General features: G+C 33.6%; 3 protein-coding genes across 3 annotated transcripts; 2 read left to right on the forward strand and 1 right to left on the reverse strand.

Moving 5' to 3' along the window:
• Positions 1-347: 347 nt before the first annotated feature.
• On the reverse strand, positions 348-4,715 carry LOC108332175 (uncharacterized). Its single transcript, XM_017567349.2, has 5 exons — positions 4,161-4,715; positions 1,527-1,589; positions 1,282-1,344; positions 1,099-1,167; positions 348-1,005 (listed from the first exon to the last, which is right to left on the reverse strand). The coding sequence occupies exons 1-5, from the start codon at positions 4,461-4,463 to the stop codon at positions 751-753; spliced, it is 753 nt and encodes a 250-aa protein (XP_017422838.1). The 5' UTR covers positions 4,464-4,715; the 3' UTR covers positions 348-750.
• Positions 4,716-8,692: 3,977 nt separating this feature from the next.
• On the forward strand, positions 8,693-9,088 carry LOC108330501 (uncharacterized). Its single transcript, XM_017564982.2, has one exon. It carries the CDS (start codon positions 8,693-8,695, stop codon positions 9,086-9,088), a length of 396 nt encoding a protein of 131 aa, XP_017420471.2.
• A 6,378-nt stretch (positions 9,089-15,466) lies between these two features.
• Positions 15,467-21,060, forward strand: LOC108331627 (cellulose synthase A catalytic subunit 8 [UDP-forming]). Its single transcript, XM_017566442.2, has 13 exons — positions 15,467-15,888; positions 15,967-16,043; positions 16,119-16,170; positions 16,254-16,401; positions 16,514-16,786; positions 17,055-17,400; positions 17,552-17,689; positions 18,247-18,372; positions 18,456-18,668; positions 18,911-19,145; positions 19,240-19,439; positions 19,564-19,917; positions 20,223-21,060. Exons 1-13 carry the CDS (start codon positions 15,711-15,713, stop codon positions 20,808-20,810), a joined length of 2,928 nt encoding a protein of 975 aa, XP_017421931.1. The 5' UTR covers positions 15,467-15,710; the 3' UTR covers positions 20,811-21,060.
• The last annotated feature ends 1,785 nt before the right edge of the window (positions 21,061-22,845 follow it).

Genomic DNA, 22,845 nt, shown 5'->3' on the forward strand with positions numbered 1-22,845 from the left:
GACCACTAGTAAAAGTACTCTATTGCACTGTGCTGAAATTTACGAGGTTAGATCTTTAATAAAGTAAAAGAGTTTGGGCGTGTCGTTTATCAAATAGAATAATAATACACAGCGCCAGGATCTTGTGTTCATCAGCCACCAGTGAGATAAGCACACCATGGCAGTGACGAATAATCCTACAGAAAAACCACATCAAGTGAACCGATCTATTATCTCTGTCCCTTCAAATTCCAGGAGAGGCATGAATTTCACTAGCACATTATAAAAAAAGAAACATCCTACACTATATCCAAGAGGTGGCACATGAATTTTTATAAAAGAAATGAAGGAGCAACCAATAGAACTGATGAATAAAAATATAGAATTGTGGATTAATTTTAGATACCTTCTAAAGGGGGAATCCAAGTTATTTAACCTACAAAAGAATGGTACATCTTACAAGATTGAAGAATTCCGAAAGCTTTATAAGAAATTTCGGAATAGGCGGAACCTGCAACCTTAGCATGTCTCTACTCTACAGCCTAATTGCCTACGAGTACCAAAGAAAATTTTCCCATAGAGAGGACTACCAAATTCATAAGAACTGGTAGTCACACCGAGAAACGTCTCTGGCGCATCATGTTGTCCACTGGTTTTCTATTGGATGGCCTGTACATTTTTTCAGGTTTGTTTCCCCAAACACAAACAGCGCAACTGTTTTCAAGAGTTATGCGCTCTGAACTATGAAAGCAAAAAAAGGTCTCAACTCATTCAACATAGAGCGTCAGTGCAAGAAACATCATCCGATGGCGTCATATTTAGATCCGGTATCAAGAAAAACCTTTCCCCGGTTGATTCTATCTCGTTTGGCCTCGATTCTGATGCTTGTGAACGAGTATCGTCTTGAGCGGTACGTATGAGGGCCACCGGAGACACTATTCTCTGATGGGGTTGACCAGCAACAGTACACTGTGGTTCAACAGACGTTGAACTTGGATTCTTCTGAGATTTTGATCCGATATCGAGCTAAAAATTCAAAAAATGTAAGGTTAAGCTTTAATCCAATGTAAGGTCGATTCACTATAAACATTAAAAAGCAGAGAGGGCATTTGAACACACCTTCATCCTCTTCAAACTCTCATTTTTAGCTCTCTCTGCCTCAAAATTTGCATTTATCGTTGCAATTTCCTGCAAAGCAAGAGTGATGTCAATATTCAAGAATCATTTAGTCCCAAGTTAATGTGTGCCAAACTAAAATAAATTTATAGTTCTTGAAAATATGTGCGAAGTCCAGGGAGATACCTTTTTCAAATATATCCTTTCCTTTAGCAGGGAGCTTTCCTCTTCCTTTAGTTCAGCAAAGGTCTGAAAAACGAGTAAAAAAAAGAGATAAGCATATTCGTATGAAGTACATGAAGAGCTAAAGAAAGGCCATGCCAACGGCTTCTCAACACAGAAATCATTTACCACGAATATACGCTCTTTGAAATCTTTCGGAGAAAGAGAATGAAGGCAGCAATTACTAAGATAAAAAAGTTCAATCTTACCTTTTTTCTTCTGCACCTCTTGGTTGAAGCTGAGTTGCCAGTGTATCCACTTGTGGCAGTGGCCTGAAAATTGGCGAGATCACGAAGGATTAGAAAAATAGTGACATGAATAACATTCGATAAAATCATGGCCGAAAATAAGGGGGAAAAGGGAGCTCTTGGTTTAAAGGAAAACAGAAACACTCATCTGTAGCAAAGCCATATGGATAAGCAACAACAGAATGTAAACATAAAAATAAAAGATTCAAGTATCTTCAATCAGACCGAGTATCTCAGCATAAGAGGCGGAGAAAAGGGTAGAATGAGATGATCGAGAAGACATTGACGTTGGATCAAGCTGAAATGAAGACGTATTAGCTTAGAATGGTCGTCGCCTGAGAGGGAGCTAGATCTTTAGTATTTATGATAAGAAATATTAATAATTTATACGAAATTATTTAAATGAAGAAGTCGCTCGGCTCCATCAATCATCGCTGCCATCTGTTCGTGCAATGGGACACGTCTCAGGCCATTTAACCTGGGGCCCACCCATATAGCCCATTCAAGATTGTTGGTGATCAAAGCCCAACTTGCCATGATTTATTTAATTTAGGTTTAATTGTTTTCTTTGTCTCAGTTTAGTTGAATTGTGTCAAATTCATCCTCATTTTTAAAAAAGTTTCATTGTCGTCCTCACGTGGTGTAAAAGTTTCATTGTCGTCCTCACGTGGTGTAAAAGTGTCAATTGAATCCAAACATAGAAAAAATTTGTGTCAAAGTAGTCATTTTTTCTATATCTCTGTGTCTTCCTTTCATACAATCAAGTACAGATATTCATTTTACCTTATCCAATTTAAGGCTTTTCATAGCTCCAGAGAAGTGACATATGAAAGGAAGACACAGAGATATAGGAAAAATGACTACTTTGACACAAATTTTTTCTATGTTTGGATTCAATTGACACTTTTATACCACGTCAGGACGACAATGAAACTTTTTAAAAAATGAGGATGAATTTGACACAATTCAACCAAACTGGGGACAAAGGAAGCAATTAAACCTTTAATTTATTATAATCGCACAAAAACTGATTCTGAGACAAATAAGCGTAGGCACGCAGGCGACATGAATTGAAATTAAGTTGTAATTTTGTTTTTGCAAAGGGTAATAAGGGGTGCAGGGCATGGTGCACGCCCTGGAGTGAAGTGGGCCAAGGGGGCGGAAATGCTGCGTGTCTTCCCATTTCCCACCCAACCGAATCCTAATGTATAGGATTTTAATTTCCCATTTAAGACACCAACTTTAACTACCATCACCCCCGTGATGCTGAAACCCCATCCACCTCATAATGGCACTGTGTCGCGGTGTTCTCCCTCTCTATCACATCTCATTTCAACACACTCCCCCCCCAACACGAGAAACCCTTCACATCCACACCAACGTCTCTCTCCCTCTCTATCCCACGTTCCTAATAATATACCTAAATTCTCCATTATCAACGCCTAAAGGATAATTAATTACCATTATTTTAATTATTATATAAATAAATACAAGCGGTACTTGTAATAAAGACACGGGTGAAAGTGAATTTTCCACTTCAGCTCAGGGGCCACCGGCAGAAGCAGAAGCGATGCAGCTAACTCAGGAGCTTACAGAACTCATGACACTAACTTCAACGAATCGCAGGCCCGTCATCTATCCATGACATAGCCAAGCAAAAACCTTCCACAGTCCACATTCGGTTCGGTCTTTTCTGAACCGTACCCATCCCCATCTAAATCATGGGGTCCACAACCCCGAATTTACATTGACCAAAATACCCACGCTTTCCACTGCTATTTTTTAACGACTTTTGTATATGTAATAATAAATATTAAAAAGGATGTGTTCTCGTCTCGGTTACGCCCACCCGGAAAACGGGTGTGAGTGGCCAAATTATTGATTTTGTTTTTTCACCTCGTCAAAAGTAAAAAAGGGTACCGGCGGAATATCAGTTGCACCTGGAAGGGCGTTTTCGTCAATCAATGGAGAACATAGAATGACAGGAGGCACCCCAAACAAAAACAGGCTAGAACAAAACGCTGAGTCTTTGTTCCAGTACTGACCTAGTGCCCCCACGAACATCCCCAGACATTTCCGTCACAACAATATCATCATGAACACCGAAGGAACCCCAAAGATAATTAAAACCAAAATAAGAACGGAAAAATCATCCTCCGTAACGACAAGTGACGAACACAAGTGCGCGGAGGATAATAATTATAATAAGATTTAAAGAAAAATAGAAACAGAAAAATTGACAGATTTGCCGTCAGCGTCTGATGTCAGCGGAAAATCGAAAACGATGCGCGATTGGAAAAAGAAAAAAAAGGAAAACAGTTAAAGCTTAAAAAAACACCACTGGCCTTTGGCCTGTGAATAAGGAGATTAAGGGCAAAATTGTCAGACCCGAAGAAAACGTCATGCAGAAGAAAAGAATGTTTCGTGAGGCACGCTAAGCCATCTGAACCGCCGATAACTACCACGGAGGCGGAGTAAGTTACGCGCCCGCGCAGTCGTAACGGTGTTTCGGTGAAACAACGGAACTCCGAGCACACAGGAGAGATCAGAAGAAACGGAGAGAGAGGGGGAGGAATAGAGAGAAAGAAAGATAACCTTGGATCTGGCGGCATGGTGTTGGCGGCCGGAGTCTTCGTAACCGTCGGCGGTGGCGGATGGGGAGGCACCGCTGCTCCAAGAGAGCGGCGTGGTGGGACTGCATCTGGTTGAAACGGCGGCGTCGCAGCGAGAGACGGCAGCGGTGAGCCTTGATCTTGAGCGGGGCTGTTTGACCGCCCAGGAGAGAGGGGCGCGGTGGTGGTGAGATTTGGTGGAAACGGTTTGCTTGAGTCGTAGGAGAACTTCGACGACGACGGTTTCGTCCGTCATGGCCGCTCTCACCCAGTCGTCGTTCAGCATCTTGGGGTTTGGGTGATAAAAGTCATGAAATGGAGACAGTGTGGTGTGAGTGTTGCGTTGGTGTGGCGTGTGTGCGTATAAGAGAGAGAGAAGGAAAGAGAGAGAGAAGGAAAGGGGTGGCGGAGGTATTGGAAGAAAAGATGAAGAGTGAGGGGAGGATAGGTTTATATATAATTTATAATAAAAGAGAATAATAATAAAAAAAAATAATAATAATAATAATAAACGAGAGAGGGGGTGAGGATATTGTGTGGCGGTGAAGAAGGAGGAAGGTTATTCTTGGTTGGTCGTTGGTTCTTAGTTAAAAGAAAGGGTTGGGTCGTGTAGGAGGGTGTGGCCACTGTGCCCTCTCACTCTTTTCTGCTCTTTCTCCTCTCTTTTCTTCCCCCTGACCCCACCTACTCACATCTGGCACCATGCCAATGCCAATGCCATTTTCTCTTTTCTTTCACATTATTCCCTTCCCCTCCTACCCTTATTACACATCATTCAAATCCTTCTTTTCTTCCTTTAAACAATATCTTATCACTCTTTTAGCTTAATATTACATTATATAATAAATAATTTCTTAAAGATTTCAAGATAAGTGTAAAGATATCAATTTTTTTTTATTCAACTTATTTATAAACCAGATTTTATTTTTTAATTAAAAGTATCAATTTATTGCTGTATAAACATGGTGATGGAAGGGATCTCAATGGTTGGAATAGAGTAACAAATTAAGAAATAAAAAAGGTGATATGATTATAATCGGTGTTATGCGATTCAAATAATCTATCTCGTGTCAAATCTCCAATTAACAAACTATTTATTTTTTAATTATTCATACTTTACCGTTTAACTGATAATTTTATTTATTTTTATGTATTTCTCTTTTCTTAATTTATTTGTTTCTATTTTCGTCTCTCCTGTTTTCCTTTTCAGAACCAAACAGGGAAAACTATTTAATAATTAGCTATAAATTTTAAATGTGAAGTTAACAAAGAGATGGTATCATTGAATGCACTACTGTAGTGTGAAGAAAACAAGTCCTCCAATTGAGTAGGAACAACAATGACAAAGCTTTCTTTTTTATCTCACTGTAGTCGCTTCACTATAGACTACATGACATCGTTAAACTAGGTTTAGTGTCAAGGTTTTAAGGTTGATAATGAAATTTCTCATGTAACTCTATGTATTATATTTTTCATTTTTAAAAAATAATATTTTAAGTTATTATAGGAATTTATTACGAGGAAATCATTGAAAAAATATACCACAATTTTACTATTTAATTGTCATTTTTCGTGGAAAAGTCAGATTGACAGAAGCAAAAACAAAGGAAAAAAGTCACGATAAAATCAAGACGCCCTTAGACTAAAAAAATATTCAAGGGTAATAAGAATCACACAAGTCGAAACATATATACACTTAATTAATATATTATACGTATCATCATTAAATGTATCATATAATGTGACATGTATTTTTCTTTTTCCAACGTTGAATTATATGCACCCAGTAAAGTAAGAAATAAAATAATTCCTTACAAAATGCATTTCAAAAAGTATTTTATGATAAATCGAATAATGACTGTTTAAGAAAATTTCTAAAAGTGTGGTTGAGTTAAATTATTTTAAATTTCATTTTTATGATGTTTTTCTTTAAAATGAGTTATTTTGAATTTGTCATTTTTTTATTTATAAGTATTTGGTCCAGCTTTTAAGTAAAACTGACAATAAATTAACCAAGCTACCATAAACAAAGCTAATTGAATTTCGGGATATCTCACCCTTAAAGACATTATTTTCATGCTAAAGAGATTATTTAAACTGAAATGAAAATATAAATAACTAATGGTAAGTAGCAAAAGTAAAAGACTATAAATAAAGTCAGTTAAATGCAGTTATTTTAACCCGTGACCAAAATTTTAAACAACCATGTCAAATGTAAATGTACGAAAACAAAACTGTAAATTTAACAAAAACATGTAAAATGTGGGAGTGATAATTAGTTTGAGTTTGATAACAATAACTTTTTTACTTTTGACAAGAAAAAAACGTGGAAATATACAGTAATTATCTATCTCTTTATAGAAGTTTTTCATTTTGATATACATATTTATTTTTCATTTTGTATTTTTAAATAATTATTTTTTTAAAATTAAAATAATTACTTTATCAATTTTATACTTTAATTACCTTTTTATAAAATTAATATTTTTATTTAACGACATTTAAATTAAAATCATCGTATATGTTATAATTATAAAAAATAATTATTTATATTTATAACAATAACATTTTTAATTAGTTTCTTTTATTATAATTGTTTTTCAGAATCGTGTATATTTCGGAAAAGGTGAGTTTCATGAATTTTCTCCATTTTTATGTTTCAAACAGTTTTTTTTTTTTTTTGCCTTTCATGAATAGATGATAGTATAGTTCGAAAATACATTCTTACATCCAATTCAGTAGGATGCTTCACATAACAATTAATACGGTAAAATGTAAACATAGATCATTTACCTTATAAACCTTAATAATTGTATTATTTATATAGTAATTATGAATTTGTGGGTTCTCATCTTAAGAGATTAGAATGAATCAGTGACCCATTTACTTTAATGTAGATTATGTCAAACTAAAGAATAACATATCACTAAAGTATGATAAATTAACTTGTAGTCAGGTAAATTAACTTATAGATATTAAATGTAAAAAAAACACACATATATATAAATATTTGTCTAGAAATTTAGAACAAAATTTTACTATTTATTAAGTAATTTGAAGAAAAAAAATATATTGAACAGTGGAAATAAGATTGAATCAAAATTATTTAAGGGAAATTATAAATAAAATTTTGCAATATATCACAAGTTTAAATATAAGCAATGTGAATGCTCCATTAATGTGGAGAGAGAAAGAGAAATATTGTTGAATATAATGGAGAGGTGTAGGGTATTTTTGGAATAAAATAAAATAGTGAGGAGATGTAGAGTATTTTTAGAATAAAAGAAAATAGTGAAGATGTATAGAGTATTTTTGGAATAAAAAAAATAGTGTGGAGGTGCAAAAACACTTGAGGTGGTGGAGGGAGCAACACCCTATAAGTAGAAGTCATCCTATGATCGAACTGTAGAAACCTGACTTGTGACCAAAACAATAAGAGTCATTCTTCCTGCACCTCACTCCCTTCATCCTCCACCCCCAATTTTACTTTTTTACCCTTCATTTAATAAAAAGTCAAAACTTAATTAATGAATTAATGTTTCTTAACCACCAACCATTTTCGTAACTACCAACAACTAAATTTTGTTTTGGGTATAAACCCTAAGGTGCAGCCGTCTTCTTCGTTTTCACTGTAGCATAGCAAGCATTGTTTGTTATTTTTTCACTCTTTTAGTGTATTGAGTTGGTAGTTATCATTCCTTCCCTGGTAGTGTTGGGTGTGTTGGGAGATCTGGTGGTGGTGGTGCTGCTGTGACATTGTTCGGCGAGAGAAAGAAGAGAGGTACGTTTCGCGGAATCTCCTAACCGCACTTCGAGGTGCGGAAACTAGTTGTCGCACTTCGAAGTGCGTTTTATATTTTTTAGCCGCACTTTGAAGTGCGTTTGTTAGCATGCTTTTTTTTTCTTTATTTCTTTTTTTCTTTATTTCATGCTTTTTTTTCTTTCATGTTTTTTTATTATATTCCTGCATGCTTTTTTTCTTTCATTTTTTTTGTATTATGGTATTATTTTTTATTTTAAATTTCTTGTTTTATGTTATGATTTTTTATTTTAAATTTCTTGTTCATGGATTATGCTTAGTCATTAGGCAGTGTATTATTAGTGAAAGAATGAATTGGAAAAACCTCTTTAATAATATTTAGGTTAGTTCATTTTTATGTTGAAAAGATGAATATGAAAGTTAAGATCCCACTAGACTCAATATTATTCTCTTGCCTTATCCAACAACTCAATATTATTATGTTGACTCAATATTATTCTCTTAGCTTATCCAACAACTCAATATTATTATCTTGCCTTATCCAGCAACTTAAGGTCCACTTACGAGAGAAAGATATTGTATCTAGTTCGGGGCATAATTTGTAGTTCTAAAAATATAAGCTTTCATTAACATTAGGTTAAAGAACTTTTTTATAGTTTCATTTTAATTTTAAAAGTGTTTTTGAATTTTTTATTTGTAATTTAATAAATCTTTAAATTGTAATATTTATTGTAGGTCATATTTAATTATATCATATGGATAAGTATCCATATTTGGATTCTGAAATAAATTCTGATTTTATATCGGAGTTTTCTTATTCTTTAAAAGAAGTGGGTGAGGGTGATTACACAGATCAATTTTCCACTGCACACGCCGATTTAATTGAATGGGTTCGAAAAATTGCATTTGATCTTGGATTTGTTGTCGTCATTATAAGATCTGACACAACAACTGGTGAAGCTGGTAGAAAGACATTTATTTTGTTAGGCTGTGAAAGCAGCGGGAAGTATAGGAAGTATAAGCCAGATGTTCAACCTAGTTTCTCTGGCACAAGAAAATGTGAGTGTCTGTTTAGGTTGAGGGGTAAACCTAAAGGAGATGGTTGGGTGTTAAAGGTTATGTGTGGCTATCACAACCATGAATTAGCATAGACTTTGGTCGGTCATCCTTTCGCGGGTAGGTTAAATGTTGCTGAACAATCAATTCTTGTGGACATGACTAATAGTCAAGTAAAGCCGTCAAATATTCTTTTGACTCTGAAAGAACATAATGAAGATAACGTGACCACGATAAAGCAAATATATAATGCGAGGTACACATACAAACGATCTTTGAGAGGGTCTAGAACTGAAATGCAGTAGTTGATGATGTTGTTAGATAGAGACAAATACATCCAGAGAAGTAGATGTTTGGATGATTCTGACGTGGTAAGTGACTTGTTTTGGACACATACCCCCCTGAAATTAAGATAACCAAAAAAAATTATTTAAGTAAAATGCTTCAATTTTTTGCTATGGGTGACAACCTTTTATCCCCCTTCGATCCTAAATAAAAACATAATTATATAAAAAAATGTAACATTTATTAAACAATTAAAATTTAGGTTGATGACTAACTCGGCCTTGCCATATGGCAAATGCAACAATGCTGGGTATAGTGAGTAAGTAAGGAGGTGTCATGTGGACCTCCTGGGAATCCACCATCTTCATCTTCAGCTTCATCTTCATCTTCATCTTCATCTTCACCTTCAGCTTCATGTTCTTCTTGACTACAGTCATGCTGCTGCTGAATATCCTCCTCTTCAACGTAATCATCCTGACCATGTCCATGTTGTAATAACTCTTCCTGCTCCTCATAATCATGCTCATCAATAACGTCCACGCGATATTCTTCTACTCGTCTTCTACGAGCAGATGCCGTAGGTCGTCTTCTTTCATCACGTGATGAAGATGATGGCTCACCACGAGAGGATGAAGCCTCACCATGATATGCACCTCTAGTTTTAACCATATCTATTAACCAATTATATTATTAACATATTATATACAAAAAAGTAATTAATTATGTAATCAAAAATATTCAAACAAATAATAAGTAAACAAAGAATATAAAATTCCAAAAAAATTACATATATAATAATTAAATAATTACAAATAAATCCAAAATAATATTTAACAAAATTTACGGATAATAATTATTATTTAATTCAATAAACAATTTAATAATTATTTCAATTTCATAAAAAATTAAAAAAACTTAAATAAAATTAAATACATAATAAATAATATATTACGAAAATAATAATATGTTCAAAAATAAAAAATTCAACAAAATTTAACAAACAAATAAAATAATTCAAAATATATTAAAATAAAACATTTTATTTAAATACTAACATAAAAAAATAAATTTATTATACTAACCTAATAAAAATAAAACCTAATAAAATAAATATATACTAACCTAATAATAAGAATTAAAAAACCTTTCAAAAACCTAACGACATTTGAAATCCGGCAACAACTAACGCACTTCCATGTGCGGTTAGTCTGAGCCGCTTTCCGCAGATCGAAATGCGGTTTCTCTCCACCGCACTTCCAACTGCGGAAGTCTGTGACGAACGACGTTTAAGCAGCGTGGTGTCCGGCGACGAACACGAACTGAATCTCCGGCAACCAGCACGAAGCGAACACCCCAACCAAGCACATGCATGTATGACAGGAAACAAAGCAGATGTACGAAGGGTACTAACCTGGACGCCAGAAACACCTGAGATTTGTGAGGAAAACAACCACGAAGGACGAACGTTGGCACAAGAGGGAGGGCGGTGGTAGAGGATACGGGGGAGAGAAGAATGGCAGAGGAGGAGGGTGACAAAAAGAAGGAGGAGTGATTTTGAAAGGGGGTGTAGAGTTTGAGTCTGAGTTTGAGATGCGGCAGAGTTTCAGTCAACTTTTTAAAATTCCAAAATATTCTCGTTGACTGTGACAAGGATATACTTGGAATTAAAATGCATTTTGGAGGTGTAGGACGAAGGCCGTGAAATGCAAGGAGAATCACTCAAACAATAAAGATCAACTTATGACTTGACTGATAATTGTCTGTTTGTTGTCGAACTAGTAAAACCTAATATTTGAAATGCATAAGTAACAGTGTACAATACAATAATGAAACCCTTAATATATTTATTTTCATCCTAAGATTTTTAAAAGAATAAATTATAAACTTTACAAATAAAAGTTTAAAATTTTTATCCGATTTAAATTATAAACAATATATTTAAAAATAAAAGCTTTAGTGTACATTTATACTTATACTATAAAATTGCAAACAATATGCATTCAGTATTGGATAAATAATAAAACACTATTCCGAAATAAAGAGGTGAACAAAGAGGCAGTAGATTAATGAGAAGTTGCGAAAAGAGTACATATAAATTTATATTTAGAATAAATAAATATGATAATTGATGCGTAATTAAATAAGTTGGATTTATTATTTTTATATTTAAAAATAAAAGATATCGTTAATATAAGAAACCAGAAGAAGAGAAAGAAGTTGGAAAAAGGGAGAGACAGAGGGAGACAGTGGTGAATGATTGGAATGGAAGAGTGCATGACAAGCCTTCCTTTCGGCGACTTCACGCCTCATTGTCACCGTTGGGATTTGCACTACTAACACAAACTTTGAAACCCCATCTCAAATTTAATTATTTTATTTTAAACAACTCTCACTCATAATTATTATTATCACTGTAGTATTAATGTAATTCTAATTTTAAACTCGTGCTTTTGCAAATCAATCTGCACATTATGCTTTTTACCTCTGAAATAGTATGTTGAAGAAACCTAACATTCCAAACCAAATCTCCACCATCAAGTTCCTTTCGGACAAGAGCTGTCATCATACTGCTTTCTTCAATTTAAGATTCCATTTTAATTAAAATATTTTAAAATTGCAGCTTTTTTTATTAAGACTGACCATCTTAAGCACTTTCAATGTGAAAAAAAAAATAAAATGGTATAAAATAACCTAAACTCCAACAACGTCATATGATTAAAAATAAAAAGATTCTAAGAAGAAAAAAAAAATCATGTTCATGTTTGCGTAAGTTTGATCTTTTAAATAGTAGATATGTAAATAAAACTTCAAAGGTTTGGGATTATATATATATATATATATATATATATATTAATTATTATTATTATGTAAAAGGTATATTGAAGTCCAGGCTTACCACTAGAGAAGACGACACCCCCTCGTTGATCCAATAAGGCCCAAATGAAGCCCAAGATATATTCAGCCTGACATATTGATACACCTTGCCTCATCATTAGGAGGTCAGGTCACCCTATCTTCTTGACTTACAACAGTTTCGTACTTGAAAGCTTAACTCATGCTGAGGTTTTGCTGCAATTCGATGGTTAATATTTCAACAGCTAAATATTACACTTCTTCCTGCATCTTCATATGATATTACAGAGTTTAAAGTTTTTTATAAATTTAAATATTTATTGAATTTTTTTTATTTATTAAATACATAAAAAATTTATAACATGTCACTTTTTTTTAGATGACGCAATTTTTATCATATTTATCACTTTGTTTAGTTATATTTACGCTATTTTATGTTAATATTAAATCATATAACTTTGTAGGTAACATAATATGTGACTTTTATTTATTGGATGAAAATGAAGAAAAAAACAAAGGAGAAAACAAAAGGAAAAGTTTAAATATGGTGTTGAAAAAGTGTTGTAGAAGAATGAGGTTGAACAACAATATAAGCATGAAATGACATTAAAAAAAGAAAGAAAGCAAAATAAAAGCTAAATACTATGTTAGACAATTAAGACTTTTTCTTGGATGATGCAAGAAGAAATTACAAGGTGCCATAAGAAATTGCTATGATATTTCTCCCTTGTTTTTAGGAGTTAGGTCCAACATTTTTGTAATGTGATAGTTGATTGGGTCTTGGATATGGTTTGATCGGAGAAGGTTGCCTTCTAACCGAATTGGTTGTTCATTCATATGTACACATGTCATGCCATATTTTTTACTGGATATATGTCTAAAATATAATGGAAAAATGACAAAGAAAAATGTAATGAAAATGCTGTCACTTCAACAGGTATATAAATTTGATGAAATGTTAAATATGAGACATAAATAACTTTTTTTCACTAATAAAAAACGTCTCAAAAGAAGTTTAATAGTTGACATTCTACTATATATAAAAATTATATATAGTGCGACTTAATCTTGTAGTTTGATTTTGAATTTGGCAGTAAGTTTAATGATATGGAATGATAGCCAATATTCATATCACATTCACAGACATGTTTTCTGCTGAACTTTGAAGTTATTCTATTTGACACTTGTCACTTTTTGGAAGAGATCTTGACATTGCTACGTTAAAACTACACAAACAGAATAAAAATTAAAACTTAATAACAGAAGATAATATTTACAGTATCTCTATCAATTAATTAATACAACAAACACCGTTTATATCATTAGTTTATTGGAAATTTAATTCTTTTTCATTTTTTATATCCAAATCAATCCTATCAGTTAATTCTCCAGTATTAAAACAAAGGGACACCTAAACAGAGGATCACCATTTATTTTTCAATTTATACAAGAAAATATATAATTAGTATGTTACAAAGTTAATTCTAAAAGGTATAAAAGTTTATAACAAATAGTTAATGATGACAAATTTGTGCTGTATAGAGTACTCTCGAAATGTTATGAATTTTAATTCATTAATATTGACTAATAATGTTGGCTGAGTCAATGTAAATTTATTCTTAATTGTTAATTGGTTTTTAAGTAAAGAGTTTGGATTGACAATATGACATTAATGTATATTTTTCTAATTTTATTTAATTTAGTATCATTAAATTGATATTAAATAAAATTTATTTTAATATTAATTTAATTTACATAAATAATGACAGTAATTTAAGAAGATGAAAAATTCTCATAAAACACTTTTATCTATTTTTATCTTCAACAAAAATAAAACAAATAAAAAAAGTATACTAAACAAATAAACTTTAAAATCCAAAGAGTTATGTGGAGAAAGTAAGGTGAGATCAAAATTTCTTGATCGTGGATAAAGAATAAGAATGTGAATGGAAGATGTGATTGTTGTTGAAAGAATATAAGGAGATTTATTTAAAAAAGTGAATGAGAGGAAGGAATTATAAATAAAAATATTTGTAATTAAGAATAATTTACAATTCTTTTTCGTTATGATGGAGAAACACAAAAATATGTAAATTAGTGTTAACTTAAGAGATACCAACTTAAATAAATATAAAAAATATATTATGTTAGTGTTGGCAACACCAATTTAAATAAATAATAAAAAAATAGTAAAATTAGTGTTAATCTAATTATCATCCTAACTTAAATAAATATAAATATTAAAAATAAATAATATTAATATTTATTTCAATTAGGATTAATATATTAACATGATAGCAACACAAACATTTTTATTTATTAAAAAATTTAAAATAGTTAGTATTGACTTAGAATTGTCTAAACAAACTCTATTAGTATTTAATATTAAGTAAACTCTGTTAAGATAGGCTAAGCGGACCCTAATTGGAGATTAGCACCTTTTATTAATACAAAGTTTACCTCAACTCATAATTGACTAAACCAACTCTATTCCTGTAGTGAACATCAACTTAACATGTATTCTACATATTATAAAATTAAATTTAATAATCAATTTAAGTTTTTATTTTTCTTTTAAAAATAATTAACCTTTTAGTGCTAGAGTCGGTTAAGTACAGAAAAAAAAATGTCACATTTTTATGAATGTCATGTTTAGAGAACTAAATGTTTTTTCTTATTGTAAGTCTTGGAAAAATATATTTAAAACGAAAATGATTATTGTTCATGAAGAGTTAAGTAAAAGCTTGGCAGAGGAAAAAAATGGAAAGAAAAACTTAAAAATAGATTATAGTTTCCCCCTAAATTGGACACGTGAATACTTCTATATACTACTTACAGATATATATAAGTCGAAGTAGAAGATTATCTGATTATAGCTTTCTTATCCAAATTAATGTAAATGACAAAAAATAGTGTTGAAAGGAATTCTTACCAAGAAATTGAAAATATCCCCTACCTTAATCCCTACATCTAAGCAGCTATATTATCCACACTAATTTCATCGCAACTAATTTGCTTAAACACAATTGATCTGTAAATGAAGAGAAATATTAAATAAAAAATTCCTTAAATAAATTATCTACCGATAAGATTACGAAAAATGTCACAGTGATTCCAAAAATGTATTGTATCAATGTTTATAATAAGGTCTAATTTGATTTATTTGATGATATTTCATGGAAGAGCTATTTTAATATATCTATTATAATAATTCTTTGGTTGCTGGTCAGTGGTCGTGAGCTTGTAGTTTAAGAGTTGTTAGTTAAAGACGTACCCAGCACAACCGAAGCCTTCCTTATACTTCCCGCAATAAATTCAAATGTTTAATTTCTTGGTATGAAAAAAACACCAGACGTTGCTTCTCATCTCTCACTGTCTGTCTCTGAATGTGCCTTTGTGTGTGAGCTACACAACGAATGACACCAACCTCCTAACCTCTGAAAATGATTCCACCACATTACCATCACCTTCCACACCCTTTACATCAGAGACCACCCTCGATGAGTTTATGCTCTTTCATATAAAATTCCATCAGAGCATACACTGACAACCAAAGGGTCATTCGGAGAACCACCAAAGATGATGGAATCCGGTGCTCACTTCTGCAACTCTTGTGGTGAACAAGTTGGACATGATGCTAATGGGGAGGTTTTTGTGGCTTGTCATGAATGCTATTTCCCAATTTGCAAGGCTTGTTTTGAATATGAAGTCAATGAGGGTCGTAAGGTCTGCTTGAGATGTGCCACTCCCTATGCTGGTAAGTGCTATCTCTCCAATGTCTGTTCCTCCTTTCACTTCCTAACTCATTTTTACATAAAAGTTGTATATTTCATAGATAGAGCAAAAGATAATGATGACACCAAGGCTTATGGAAATCAATCCACTATGGCTGCCCAGATCAATGTTTCTCAGGTAATTAATTAGCCTCAAATCTTTAGTGTCAAGTTGTTCATGTTTGCACTTACAATCTCTGCTTGCATTATGTAGGATGTTGGGCTCCATGCTAGGCATGTCAGTACTGTGTCCACAGTGGATAGTGGTAAAGAGAGACTTGGCCAACACCTTCTAGTATAGTTTCTTTGGTACTTCTTTTTGATAATCATGATCTGTTTTTTCTTGTAGAACTTAACGATGAATCTGGGAATCCAATATGGAAAAATAGAGTGGAAAGTTGGAAGGAAAAGGATAAAAAGAACAAGAAGAAAAAGTCTGCACCTAAGGCTGAAAATGGGGCACCAATTCCTCAAGAACAGCAGATGGAAGAAATACAGTGAGTTCAATAATGCGTTGTTGTGTAACGTATTTTCTGCAGGGAACAATACAAGATATGTATGTATGTATGTATAATGATGTGCATGGCTTCATGCTGATATATTTTGCAGGTCCTCAGAGGCTGCAGCTGCTGAGCCACTTTCAGTGATTATTCCAATCCCAAAAACGAGAATAACACCATACCGAATTGTGATAGTCGTGCGACTTATAATCTTGGGTCTTTTCTTCCATTATCGAGTTACAAATCCTGTTGACAGTGCTTTTGGTCTGTGGTTGACGTCCATCATCTGTGAGATCTGGTTTGCATTTTCCTGGGTATTAGATCAGTTCCCTAAATGGTATCCCATCAACAGGGACACTTTTATTGACAGGCTTTCTGCAAGGTAAATACAGAAAGTTGTGAAACATTTGGAAACTTTGTTCCTTGTACTTGAAGATTTGAACTGAAAAATCATATTGAAGTGGATTGAAGAATGTTCCAGTATTTCTTTCTTTCTTTCTTTCTCAGTTTAGATTTGTGAAAGGTGATCTATACAAATGAAATGAATGGATAATATAAAGTAAAATAACATCTAAGTTTAATTTGAGAGTGATATTCAGTTAGTTTATATTTTGGATGCTTGAATTCTCACTTCTGTTCTGTCATGCCAGATATGAAAGGCCTGGTGAACCCTCTCAGCTTGCTGCTGTGGATTTCTTTGTCAGTACAGTCGATCCTCTAAAAGAACCTCCATTGATCACTGCTAACACAGTGCTTTCAATTCTTGCTGTGGACTACCCTGTGGATAAAGTATCCTGTTATGTGTCTGATGATGGTGCTGCAATGCTGACATTTGAGTCCCTTGTGGAAACAGCTGACTTTGCAAGAAAATGGATTCCATTTTGCAAAAAGTTTGCAATTGAACCACGTGCACCTGAGTTCTACTTCTCTCAGAAGATTGACTACCTTAAGGACAAAGTACAACCTTCTTTTGTGAAGGAACGTAGAGCAATGAAGGTAAGCATTTGAAGCTCCATATATTTATTATGACCTCAAAGTCAGGACAACCTTGATGAAACAACTATAAAACATCTGACTTGCTTTAATCACCACCCTTTTTTTGTTCATAGAGAAACCTCTTCATGATTATCTTTGCTTTTTCTTCCAGAGAGACTATGAAGAGTTTAAAGTGAGAATTAATGCTTTGGTAGCAAAGGCTCAGAAAACACCAGATGAAGGATGGACTATGCAAGATGGAACCTCATGGCCAGGAAATAATTCACGCGATCACCCTGGCATGATTCAGGTACATTCATTCATCTTTTGGGTGATCAAATCTCAATTCTGACATAGTCAGATGCCTGATTTCTGCAAGTTGCTACCAAATTATTTGGAAGGAGCAAACTTGGAAGTCTAAAAGTCCAGTACTTTAATGGAATGCTATGCAAAGCTAATTATCTACTTTGTGTAGAAGCAATTAACACATATTCAGCTTTCATTATGCTTTCTTGAATGTGATTAGTTTTTTAAAATTATTATGGCATCACCAAGTTAAGCCTCATGTATTTTTCTTCAATATTTGTTCTTACTTTTTCTTTTGATGAAAATGAGGGCTCCATTTGAACGTTCATAAGCATTTGGTTGTTCTATTCTTGTAATCATCACTCTCTTTTTCATTCTGAACAAATAATATGAAGAACCTTTTGAGTGATTGTATGCAAAGTGAGAACCTTCTCTGTTTTTGAAATATTGACTAGTTCTATTGATCAATTATTGGAACAAGTGCATGCCATACTTCTATATGCATCTTCATTGCAAAAAAGAAAACTGAAATCAGAGCATTTTTCTGTTTGCCATTTGCAGGTTTTCCTTGGACACAGTGGTGCCCAGGACATAGAAGGAAATGAACTTCCCAGATTGGTGTATGTTTCCAGAGAGAAAAGGCCAGGTTACCAACACCACAAAAAGGCTGGTGCTGAAAATGCACTGGTATGGTAGATACTTGAATTAATATTCTATATACGGTCATTAAATTTTTTTATAATGGCTGATGCTTATTTGCATTTATACAGGTGAGGGTGTCTGCAGTTCTCACAAATGCTCCCTTTATTCTCAATCTTGATTGTGATCATTATGTGAACAATAGCAAGGCTGTTCGGGAAGCAATGTGTTTTCTGATGGATCCAGTAGTTGGTAGAGATTTGTGCTATGTGCAGTTTCCCCAGAGATTTGATGGTATTGATCGTAGTGATCGATATGCCAATCGCAACACAGTTTTCTTTGATGTAAGTTCAAAACTTCATTCATATTGTAGGCTCAGAATGGTAGAAAATTGAGCATCAAACAAGTATTAACAGCTTTTATGTGTTTTCTTTTTCGAATTTATCTGTTTCTATGTCCAGAAATTGTTTCGTTGTTAAACAATATTGTAACGGTGTTGAATAAAGTGCATCTGGTGGTATAACTTGTATGAAGTAAAAATCATGGACACACATTTACAGTAGTTTCCAACATTGATCTCTTTCAGGTTAACATGAAAGGTCTTGATGGCATTCAAGGACCTGTGTATGTGGGAACTGGATGTGTTTTCAATAGACAAGCACTTTATGGTTACAGCCCACCTTCCATGCCCAAATTACCAAAATCATCATCATGTTGTTGCTGCCCCTCAAAGAAGCAAACCAAAGATGTCTCGGAGCTTTATAGAGATGCAAAGAGGGAAGAACTCGATGCGGCCATTTTTAATCTTAGGGAGATTGACAGTAAGCACAGTTAACTTTGTGAGTAAGTTTTACTTAAGAACATATAGCAGAGTCTTGAATAAGGAAAATGCTTCTTGCTTCTTTTTTCCTCCAGATTATGATGAATATGAGAGGTCAATGCTGATTTCACAAATGAGCTTTGAGAAAACATTTGGTTTGTCCACTGTTTTCATTGAATCTACACTAATGGAAAGTGGAGGCCTGCCAGAATCTGCTGATCCATCAATGTTGATCAAAGAGGCCATTCATGTCATTAGCTGTGGATACGAAGAGAAGACTGCATGGGGAAAAGAGGTTACTCTCAAATGCCAATGCTCTTCACCAGTGATTGTTTTTGTTACCACTTAAAATCATTCTAGCTGCAACTACTACATTTCCCTTTTTACTTATTTGATCACATGTTTTATTGGTTATTCAGATTGGATGGATCTATGGTTCAGTGACTGAGGATATCTTAACGGGTTTCAAGATGCAATGCCGGGGATGGAGGTCAGTTTACTGCATGCCCTTAAGGCCTGCATTCAAAGGATCAGCACCAATAAATCTTTCTGATCGGTTGCACCAAGTTCTTCGATGGGCCCTTGGATCAGTTGAAATCTTCTTCAGTAGACATTGTCCCCTCTGGTATGGTTTTGCAGGAGGTCGCCTCAAATGGCTGCAGAGACTTGCTTACATAAACACCATTGTATACCCATTTACATCCCTTCCTCTCGTTGCCTATTGCACTTTGCCTGCAATTTGCCTTCTCACAGGAAAATTCATCATACCAACGGTAATTCCTTGACTGTATTTAACAGTGCTACAAATTACTAATGCATGATAGTGTAAAGGTATTTTACAAAATTGTTATATATGTAAAAATTGTTGACTTTTATGACAACTACGATAATTATCTTAAAAGCAATACTAACAGTAACTATCTATAGAACTATAGAATATATATTTGTTGTTACTCATTAATCAGTAGTTGAATCCTTAAGGTGAAATGTCATTATTATGCGTGATGTGTAATTACACAAGCAATGAAAAGAATCTTAGCAACAGATCAGTAATGTAAAACTTGGTAATTTGATGCAGCTTTCGAACCTTGCAAGTGCCCTCTTTCTTGGACTTTTCCTGTCCATTATAATCACTAGTGTGCTTGAGCTGCGGTGGAGTGGTGTGACCATTGAAGCTTTGTGGCGTAATGAGCAGTTCTGGGTGATTGGAGGAGTTTCAGCCCATCTGTTTGCTGTGTTCCAAGGATTTCTGAAGATGTTGGCTGGTGTTGACACTAACTTCACTGTCACCGCCAAAGCTGCTGAAGACACTGAGTTTGGTGAACTATATATGATCAAGTGGACCACACTCTTAATTCCTCCAACCACCCTTATCGTTATTAACATAGTTGGTGTTGTGGCTGGTTTTTCTGATGCACTTAATGGAGGATATGAGTCTTGGGGACCACTTTTTGGAAAGGTTTTCTTTGCCTTTTGGGTTATTTTCCATCTCTATCCATTCCTCAAGGGTCTCATGGGTCGCCAAAATCGTACTCCAACAGTTGTTATTCTGTGGTCAGTGTTGTTGGCGTCTGTCTTCTCTCTGGTGTGGGTGAAGATTAACCCTTTTATCAGCAGAGCTGACAGTTCAAGCATCTCCCAGACCTGCATTTCAATAGATTGTTAAGTCACACACACTACCTACATAAAAGTTTTGACCATATCTCAAAATATGGATGATGATTGATGATCTTTGCTGAAATGTGTAAGCATGTTAAAAGTAAGATTGTAAACATCCTTGTTACTTCTTTTCCATGCCTTGGACGAATTTCTTGTGTAGAGAACAAGCATTGACTGATTGTTTCAATGTAAACTAGTCACTTTGCTTTTCACTTAGATATTGGAATGATATGGACAAAATAAAGATTAGAAAAATATGTTTTCAGGCTCTCTTAAATACGGTTAAATTTAATTGTCATTCAAATTCAGTTTTTCAGTTCTCATTATAAATTTTGAAGTTTTTTTGAAAATATTTTCTTCTATTATTTGTTGAAAATGTAAAATGTATATAATCACACACATAAAAAAAATTATTGTCATTATAATATCATATAATAATTAATGGGTCCAACTTCTCTTAAAGCTTCCAAATATATTTAGAGAATAAAACAACCAAATACATTAGATAATTAATATAAAACATCTTCATAAAGTTAGCTTTTCTGCTTATACTTACACATAGATACACTAATTACTTTCTTTTCTTTTTAACTCTCTCTTAATGACTTCTTTTATTTTTCTTTTTGTTGCATAATAGGTTGGTAAGCCATAAATAAATACCTTTATTTCTTTTTTTCTTAATTAAGTTGGCATGTGCTTAATAAATTGGTGATCACCTGACAAATTTCCTATAGGGTGTGTTCTTTTGGGTGTATTTGGGGGAGATGATTTGAATGGATTTGAGTGGATTTGAGGGTAATTTTTTAGTTGTTTTTTTGAGTAGATTTGTAGGTAATTGAGAGTGGATTTCGAAATAAAGTTTGTGTGAGAATTAGTGTAGGATTTGATTGATGTGATAGATTTTAAAAATTAGTTTAATTAGTAGAAATTAAAGATTACCAAAATGTCCCTAGTTATAAAAGTAATATAAAATGTTATTTATTAATGTTATATTTATTTGTAAAAATGTTTATAAAGAGAAAATTAATGTAGTAAATATGAAGAGAGGAAGAGGTAGTTGAGAAGAGAGAAGAGAAGCGTGATGGTGTGGGAAAATATGAAGAGATGGGTGGTGTTTTGAGAGGAAAAGGTGAAGAAATAGAGAGGCTGTACGAAGCTGGGGTTGAAGGGTTCAAGAGATCAGAAGAGTTTGAAGATGTGATGGGTGCAATATACTTGAATGGACTGAGGGCAGGACTCCTTGAAGCACGGACTCTCTTACTTAATCTCCTTACTCCACACAAAAACTGAGCAACGTCTCACTGCAGCAGCTGCTAATAATGTAAAAACATTGCCTACAATATTCATTTTAAGAGCATATGTAAAATGATGTTGTTAGTTGGATTGGATTGTACTCTCTGTGCTTCAAAAAAATTTCTTTCTTTTGCTAATGATGCATGTGTGATCGCCTAAGAAATGTTCAAGACAGTAAGTACTCTTTTTTTACTGTAAACAAACCAATATTAATGAAAATAAAATAAAAGCAAAGTCAAGTTTGCATTGCAGGATAAGAAAGTTGGTAAAATGTGTTTCTCTTATTAGAGGTCATTTTAAAAATTTTAAAAATCGTAACGGGAGATATCACTTTTCTATCTCTCTGAAGAGTGCATACTTCAAAGCAAACACAGAGTTAACCGATTACGTCATGTGTAACCGAATACGCCTTACGCCTCCGTCTTCTACAATGTGTAACTGGTTACGCCAACGTTGTAACCGATTACGTGCGAATCAACAACACTCTTAACCGGATACTCTCTTCTTCGAACCGAATACCTGGCTTCTTCCATCACTTCTTCAACCACTGCTTCTTCCTTCATTTATCATCTTCATCGGCTTCCTCATCATCAACAACAACCTTCTTGCTCCTCCAACTCTCTTCCTCTTCAAGTAAATGACACAGCTTCTACCTGCAACAAAATAACCCCGTTAATATATTTCGAAAGATGTATGGAAGAACAATGTTCGTACTTCAAGTTATCAGGGGCATAGAAGTCTTTGTCCCC

This window comes from Vigna angularis, chromosome 4, assembly GCF_016808095.1.
Source record: "Vigna angularis cultivar LongXiaoDou No.4 chromosome 4, ASM1680809v1, whole genome shotgun sequence".
Taxonomy (NCBI): domain Eukaryota; kingdom Viridiplantae; phylum Streptophyta; class Magnoliopsida; order Fabales; family Fabaceae; genus Vigna; species Vigna angularis.

Coding starts and splice junctions, on each gene's coding strand:
- LOC108332175 (XM_017567349.2), bottom strand. CDS start 4,463: ATGCTGAACGACGACTGGGTGAGAGCGGCCATGACGGACGAAACCGTC. Junction 1,590..4,160: donor ACCATGCCGCCAGATCCAAG/GTTATCTTTCTT, acceptor GCCAATTTTCAG/GCCACTGCCACAAGTGGATA. Junction 1,345..1,526: donor AGAGGTGCAGAAGAAAAAAG/GTAAGATTGAAC, acceptor CTCGTTTTTCAG/ACCTTTGCTGAACTAAAGGA.
- LOC108330501 (XM_017564982.2), top strand. CDS start 8,693: ATGGATAAGTATCCATATTTGGATTCTGAAATAAATTCTGATTTTATA.
- LOC108331627 (XM_017566442.2), top strand. CDS start 15,711: ATGATGGAATCCGGTGCTCACTTCTGCAACTCTTGTGGTGAACAAGTT. Junction 16,171..16,253: donor TGTGTCCACAGTGGATAGTG/GTAAAGAGAGAC, acceptor TTTTTCTTGTAG/AACTTAACGATGAATCTGGG. Junction 19,146..19,239: donor TAATCTTAGGGAGATTGACA/GTAAGCACAGTT, acceptor TTTTTCCTCCAG/ATTATGATGAATATGAGAGG.